The sequence below is a fragment of the Triticum urartu genome, unplaced genomic scaffold (genome assembly GCF_003073215.2).
Source record: "Triticum urartu cultivar G1812 unplaced genomic scaffold, Tu2.1 TuUngrouped_contig_7049, whole genome shotgun sequence".
Lineage (NCBI taxonomy): Eukaryota > Viridiplantae > Streptophyta > Magnoliopsida > Poales > Poaceae > Triticum > Triticum urartu.
In genome coordinates, this window is record NW_024117861.1 from 1 (window position 1) to 7,937 (window position 7,937).

The window sequence follows — 7,937 nt, forward strand, 5'->3', positions numbered from 1 at the left end:
GAGATGACCGTCGCCGCAGGCCGGAGAGGCGACCTCCGCCCACATCGCCGGAGCCGAGCGCCTCACCCGCCGTGTCGGGATGGAGGCCCTGGAACAGAGCAGACGGCGGATCCAGCCACCCGTCGACCCACCAACACCGCCAGTCGTCTCCATTATCCCCAGCGCTCGCTCTCACCGCACAGGGCGAAACGGACGGCGGCGGCTGGTAAAAGCGGATCCGGCAACGCAGCTTCCCTTTGGGCCACAAAGAACTCCCAGACCCAAAATATACTCCGTATATATATTATAACGGGAACAGATTTTCTGATCCCCCAATCCAACTAGGAGTAGTTCCGATCAAGAGCCAGCAGCAACGAGTTTCCCCGGAACCCTAAATCAACGATCCTCCGATTCTCTCGGCGGCCCGCCCACGCCCTCGCTCCAATCAGACGTGACGAACTGATCGAGGTAAGTCGTCCACTCTGTTTTCTCCCCGTTTCTAGTCTAGGGCTATTTCTTCATGTACTTGGTAGTTCAATTGGTAGTACTTCATCATGGAGCAGCTCGGGATTGATCTGAACCGGGGCGTTCGAAACTGGTTTTGCATCGATCCGAATCGAGTTTTGGATCGAGTTCGAAACTTCGAATTGAGCAGGTCATTGGGGTCTCGCCAATACATCCAGTAACCTATGGTCATTGTCAAGCCCAACTAGCACTATCGTGGCTCTGTTCACCCGGCAATTCGATCCCATTCATATAGATACCTCTTTTCTAAGGATTTTCCTAAATTTCGAACTCTCAAACTCATTATCAGATATTGGTGGTCTTCCTGTTTTCTCTAGTTGCTACTAAATTTTATATGCCTGCACAAACCGAGTACACTGACCAAGCCAAGTATCACCATATGTCGGCGCTTGCAAAGAGTAGTATCTTCTTTCTAGCCATGTATGTACCGGATTAAACCATTTTTTTTCTGGATTTTCTTCTTGCTTGCTTGATCCTTCATCTGCAGCATGTTGGTTTATCTAGCAATTTGTTCCACCTTTGCTGTATTGGATCTTCCTGTTTTCGGATCTTGTTTCTAACATGCATGTACATGTAGTAGACTAAACAAAAAATTTTGGATCTTCTGTGTTGCCCACTCCGCTGCCATCGTATACAGACAGATGCTAGCTACAATGCAGATAATATGGAAACTTCTTGATTTTGCCATACTACTACATTGGGAGTTATTTGCATATCATCGGGCCCATTTTATACTGGTTTCGGCACTTTTTCTCTGCCCCATGAACAACACATTGTGTGATAATGTTGTTTAAGAATGTGATAAAATGACAGGCAAGAAAGCTTTTTTGGTTTCCAATTGATGTTGCAAAATTACCACCAAAATGTATATGATGCCAACAATCATCATCTCAGACATGAGAATGTCATGGCTTTTGCGACCTTACTTAGTTAGTTAGTTCCTCTACTGATCATTTGCATTATTTATGCTTCAGGGCCGGAAAGATGCAGAAAAGCAAGAAGATGGGTAATCACACAAAAAGCTTGAGAAAGGTGCAAAGCACCACTAGAAAAAAGAACAACTGTGGGAGCAATCGCAAAAGAGTCTGGAAAGATAGTGAGTCAATGATTTCAACTTTGCCATCTCTTTCTGTTCTGGAGCTTACTTCTCTAACAGAGCACTCACTGTTTTGGTGTATCTTGTTCTTTAATTAGATATCAGTCATCAGGAGGAGGCTGATGCTGCTTCTGATAAACATTTTGTCAAGTCATTTGCTTGATCGAGATGTTTCCAGCCCTAAGTTTGAAGAGCAACAATTTGGCAGCGTATACGAAAGCGATCAAGATCACTGGTGTCAACTCAATTAAAGAGTAGCTTCACATTTGTCTATCGAAGTTGTCTCGCTTGCTTTGCTCGATGGTGATTATGCTGCTTTATATATGATTATGAGATGTCCAAATTTGTATTTACACTTACCAACTCGTTAAATGTAAGAAAAAAAGTCATCTCATGCAGGAGATGAGATGCTATTTGTGTGCACGGGTATAGTTCTACCACGTGGGACATCAAGTCTGGGCCTAACAAGATTCCTGACTTCGTCACGTTTGGTTACAGTCTTCAATCAGAAAAGAAACAAGGATGATAAATTGAGGGTTGGCGCTGCTAATAATTTTTGGTGCCATCTTGCTTTGTCTATTCAAGCTAACCATGAACACTCCTTACTGATGTACTGCTTTTATCACTACAGGTTGCAGTGAGCCTTCCCCACAAAAAGACTATACTTGGGATGTTAGGATTATATGATAAATATATTGCTATCGTTACCTCCCAGGACTTCCAAGATGTCATGCCTTTAGATATGTATCAGGAGACGTATCTGCCTGATGCTCTGACGATGGTAGCTGCTGGGTGTGCCCACAAATCATGCAATTTGATGGGCATGGTTGGGGTGCTGACTGATGCACCTACAGAAGATGATTATGAACATCTTTCGGCCTCTACCTGTCAGATCACAGAGGTAACTACTGTTGCTTTTTTTTTCTTCCCATTTTGGCATGTCAGAGATTTGAATGTTGAAATGGATAACTGCATTATGTTATTGGTGGTCTCTCTGAAAGCACGCCGAACCAGTGTGTGCCCCAGACCCGGCAAGTGGCTAGGTTGGGGTCTCAGGTCTTAGATGTTAGGCTTGGCTGCGATGTCTGTTTGGTATTAGGCCCAGGCTATCTGCGCCCCTTCATCAATTGGATAGGTGTAGCGACAGTTTGTTGCTTAGACGGCGGCTTTAGTCTTACTGTTGTATGACTTTGTAAGGTCTTGTGAGAATAATTAATAAAGTGGCCGTATGCATCGTCCAGATACAGAGGCCAGGGGTCATCCTCCTTTTCTTAAAATATGTTATTGGTGGTCTAATGTGTGACTATGTGCACCCTTCCACTTGTTCTAGGCTGGACTTGGAGGCCCACTTATTGACCTTGCTGGGAACTTTGTTGGGATGAACATTTGTTTTGATAATGATACGGGAAAGCCTTTGTTTCTACCATGGATATTACTTCGTCAATGCTTGGAGCAATATGAGATACTCGGGTATGCCTTCTTCGCTTCTAGACTTCTAGTATTTATTATGAGCAATATTGTGAACAAACTTCCCCAACTAGCTTATCTATATTGGTTTCAAGCCTCCTGCTCTCTTATCTTAGCAATGGAAGAAGAAAACAACAAATCAGTGTTTTTGCATGCCCTCCCATGTACAATCGGCTATAAATAATTCTGGTTCAGCCCATGTAAATTTTAGCAATGGTTGTCCTACTACATGGAAAAGGCCCAAATAATCCTTGGGTGAGTAACGCCACCTCTGATTCTAGGCCACATCCTCCTGAATGTTGGCAACTTGCCTGCAAGCTAACCAATCCAGTTGTCATTTCCCCTATGTACTTCGTTCTCCAATCTTCAGATGTCGATACTTGCTTACTAACTTGAATATTGTGCAACGACTGCTTGTTTGCTGGTTGCCGCTCGTTGATTTGGTAAGGAAGGGGTAAGGGAGGAATGTTATCTAGGGGCAGCAGCATTGCCAGCATCAGCAGCCAGTCTCTTATGGTGTGACTAGATGCGGCAGCACGATGCTACTTATGGAAATTGAGAGGCGAATATCTCATCCATATAATAATATTGTTAACTTGCTGCGTTTTTTCCAAAATACATAGATACCTGCCATGCCCCCAATTTTTTTTTGTTTTTTGATGCAGTTTGCCGTGTCTCCGCAAAATAGACTGAAAGTACCATCCCTGACCTGATGCTTCTTCATGCTGCCACGAAGCCTATTATTTGAAACCGTATTTTAAGTCTGCCTACCACTTTCCCTGTTGTTGATTTATTGCGCTTGCTTGGGTGCTGAAGCTACTCTATCTGTCTAAGTGAAGTGTTAAAAACATTTCATTCAAAATAAAATGTGGACAACGTAACTCATACGTAGCATCTGGATCTGCTCAATTCTTCTTATTTTGTTGTACATTTTTTATGGCCTGTTTTGCATTTCTTTTTTCCTATCTTGTTTCCTTTTCCACATTGGTTACATTGTCTATCTACTGCTTGTTTTGGGGCTAGTACTTGTGCGCATTTATTTATCATAATAACGACTCTGTTGTGTTCTAATGCAGTCCTTGGGAAAAACTTCGAGGCAATATGACACCTTATAGTGCAGGTGAACATTTCAGAATCACTTTTGACCCTATATTGTGCATCATCAATGTCATTTCTTCTAATCATAGTAATCATCATTATATTAACATGTGGTCCATGTATATCCTCCCGCTTGTCACGCACTTTCTAATTGTGTTGATTCTCTTATCCATTTTAGGTTTCTCAACCAGGAAAACCAACAATAGCAGACAGGGATCTGATGTACCTCCTCCAGGTGCTTCAAGAATAATACCTTCAGGTGTGAACTATACTACTGCAAGTCATCATCCTAAGCATTAGCTATTGATCATTGCGCAGCACATTGGAGTACTAATATTGATCACCTCTTTGCATCAGGATTCATGGATACTTGGAACTGGATAGAATCCATGGGCTATCCCAAGCCAGAACCACTTATGCTGGAATGTATGTTGTTGCTTTTCATATCTCCGGCTTATTCATTGTGCATTTTCTTATAGCTATTGTAGCAATAATATAACTACTCATTTACCTGTTTTTTTTTGGTTGAAAAGTGAATGGGTGCTTGGTTAGTACATTCGACGATGTTTTTGGTTGTTTACATGCTTGGAGAGGTTATAAAGGGTTCTATAATGCATTTGGTACTGGGAAGAATGCCTGGCAGAGGCTTGATAAGAAGATAGTTGAAACTATATCCCGGCGTATTGTCTCACTTGTTTCATTCAATGGTGACTTTTAACAGCCGAATCAATTATTACCTTTTCATAATAGTAACCTTTCATGCTAATGATCAAACTTATATCATGTGTAGGAAACGGCATGAGGTTTTTTGTATGCACAGGCTTCCTTGTAAAGTGTCCTTTGACAAACGGGGGCACACGCATTGTCATTGTGACTTCAGCCAGTTTGGTTAGAACCTGTGAGGCTACAGACACGATTGATGAGAATATGAGGGTCGGTTCCCCTAATCGTTTCACCTTGGTTTTCGGTTAGATATATGGTTTAGCCATTAAGCTCACTTTTGACTTGCAGATCAAGGTGTTTCTCCCTCCGAATCAACGCTTGAATGGGACACTGGAATCATACCATTCAGGGTATAACATTGCTATTGTGACTGTTAAGGGTTTGCGCAAGGGTCTTCCAGAAGACCTGGAGATTCATCCAGAGTCCTTGCCCAGAAGGGTGGTAGCTATCGGGCATGAACCCAAAGGACTGTTGTGTGCCTCGATGGGCGAACCTATACTCGGTCGCGAAGACCTGGACAAGCGTAGCGCATTTGGTTGCAAGGACCTTAGGCTGTCAGACTGTAAAATCGAGAAGGTGAATTTCTGTTGCCTCTTTTCTACACGGTGGTTTATATAGATAGTGACATTGCATCAGGCTCCGATGAGAGGGACACCTTGCCCTCCTTTGGACGCATCTACTATCCTGCTAACCATATGTACTCTACGACTGATGTTTTCTTGCAACAGATTGGGATCGATGGCCCCCTGATTAACTTTTTCAATGGGAGCCTCGTCGGCATAAACTTTTACGATGGAAGGCCCAGTGGAACTCCTTTCCTGCCTTGCAAGAAAATCTGTGAAGTCCTGCATCTGTTTGGCTCGAGTTGGAACGGTATGCTTTTCCTTCTCTCTCTTTGCTACTTGCTCTAAATAGTACTCCCACTGTAAAGTAATATAAGATCTGTTAGATCACTAAAGTGGTGGTCTAAACGATTTTATATTAGTTTACAGAGGGAGTACAAAGGTAAGTTATTCAAGGAGAGCTTAACCACACTGTAAAAACCTCATCGGACGACAGGAGGAAGACCAGCGAGGCCATTCGCAGACTGGACAAAGGGCAACACGAGACGAACAACCAAAATCGGTAGGACGGATTATTTTTGTTTCTCGGTGAAACTTTTAGTTGTTTGTGACTGTTCTATTCGACATCCGACTTACCATACAATGTGGAAATTAACTTTGGATGGCAGGTGGCCGGTGCCGCCGCCATTCTGGTACCATGGTTGGCTGGAGGTGAATAGGTTTGGCCAAATGCCCATGAGAGGGCGGTTCTTCAGTAGATGCCTCCGCACCGTGATGTTGAAATGGTATCGATGTGGGTGGTTTGTTCGTCCATGGATGTACGTCATCACCTGTATATATAACCGTGGGTCACGTCGAGTGAATCTAAGATTTCTTGCTTTCTTTCTTTTTTTGATGTGTGTGAATCTAAACTTCATGCAGTTATACATTGTTAGTTAGATGGACTTATATATATGTCTGATGGCCTGGAAGAAGTGCATGCATTTTTGGCAAACAGAGAGAAATGAGACGGCAGCTTGAGAAGGGAAGGTGTAAGTACGTATAGAGATCTAACAGCACGTGCCAGGTTAATCGCCCGATCAGCGTATGAAAAATACTGGTCTCTTGAAATGCAAGGGGATACACCAATGATCCATGCTAGGCAAGCAACGTTACAGTCGACAATGGAAGAAAGAACTCCGAACCGTGGGAATTTTCAAAAAAAAAAAATCAGTGTGCAATGGTGTGAATTTAAAATTATGGAAAAAAAAATCAGTGTGCAATGGTGTGAATTTAAAATTATGGAAAAAAATCAAAAATGAAACATAACGCTAGAACGAGGGCTCGAACCTCCAACCGTGTGGTTAACAGCCACATGCTCTAGCCAACTGAGATATTCCAGCTTCTTGATTTAGTTTATATATAACCTCATTTATTAGCTTTCTTGCTAAACAATACTAATAGACATACTTCTGCCTTTGATTTGTACTAGACCGGATATCAGACTATAGTTTACAGGCACTACCTAAATCGTTCAGTTATTTTTTGTAAAGCTTACTAACGTAATTTTTCACTTTGGTTTATTGACTCGTGCTCACCTTTTTAGCCATGGAACCACGAATTATTGTCTCGTCAGCATCGAGCCCAGGCGTCACCCCGTACGTAGCATGCTGTTCATGTCTTCTATGTTTTGGCGGTTCATTTGTTCACAAGAAGGTTGCGGACAACACATGACCCTGCTCTGGCGACTAGGGGGCAATGGGCAACCCTAGTTGTGTCGCCGCCGGGTCCTCCCTGCCTCCCCTCTCGTGCTTCGCCACCGCCGGGTCCTCCCCGTCTCCTCTCTCGTGCTTCGCCACCGGCGGAGGGGACGCCCGCGAAGCCGCGCGTGCCCAGGGATGGTGGCGGCAGAACGCTCTCGGGGCTGGCTTCCCAGCGGAGGGGCCGCCCGCGAAGCCGCGCGTGCCCAGGGATGGTGGCGGCAGAACGCTCTCGGTGCTGGCTTCCTCACAGACAAGGGGCGGTGGACTCTCTTCACGTTGGCCCAGATGGGGCGGCGACTGGCGTCGGGGGACGTAGCTAGCGGCGAGGGCCTCTCTGTGCCGGGCGCCAGGGGGTCGGATCTGAGACCCTCGCGGCGTGTTGGCGGCGCTGGGGGGCTCTCCTCAGCCTCTGGGCACGGTGTCGGCCTACCGTGATCCGTTGGTCCGTGCTAGGCGCGCGTCGGTGGCGTCCTACCCGTGCTTGTGCTGGTGGATCTTGAGGTTCATAGGTGGTACTTCGCTGGCCTGGTTGGATCCGGGCGGATCTGGCCCATGGTGGTCCGGCTTGGGTAGGTGGTGTTGCTGCTGGAGGTGGTGGGTGGTGGGTGGTGCTGGTGGAGCCTGGTGGCGGTGGGTGATGCTGGTGGTGGGTGGAGGGACTGCTGCAGCCGGTTTTTGATCACCCCGCCTATGGTTGGTGCTGAGGCGCATTGGATCTGGTCTCAGACGGGTGCGCACTGGCGC

The 7,937-nt window shown here is 45.2% G+C and overlaps 1 protein-coding gene and 1 long non-coding RNA gene across 2 annotated transcripts; both read left to right on the forward strand.

Moving 5' to 3' along the window:
- Positions 1-94: 94 nt before the first annotated feature.
- On the forward strand, positions 95-1,935 carry LOC125531410. The gene is made up of 3 exons (XR_007293213.1): positions 95-447; positions 1,479-1,600; positions 1,699-1,935. It is a non-coding gene; the product is annotated as an uncharacterized LOC125531410 (long non-coding RNA).
- A 2,762-nt stretch (positions 1,936-4,697) lies between these two features.
- LOC125531409 lies at positions 4,698-6,420 on the forward strand. Its single transcript, XM_048695827.1, has 6 exons — positions 4,698-4,872; positions 4,956-5,098; positions 5,177-5,464; positions 5,617-5,761; positions 5,948-6,013; positions 6,120-6,420. The coding sequence occupies exons 2-6, from the start codon at positions 4,964-4,966 to the stop codon at positions 6,164-6,166; spliced, it is 681 nt and encodes a 226-aa protein (XP_048551784.1). The 5' UTR covers positions 4,698-4,872; positions 4,956-4,963; the 3' UTR covers positions 6,167-6,420.
- The last annotated feature ends 1,517 nt before the right edge of the window (positions 6,421-7,937 follow it).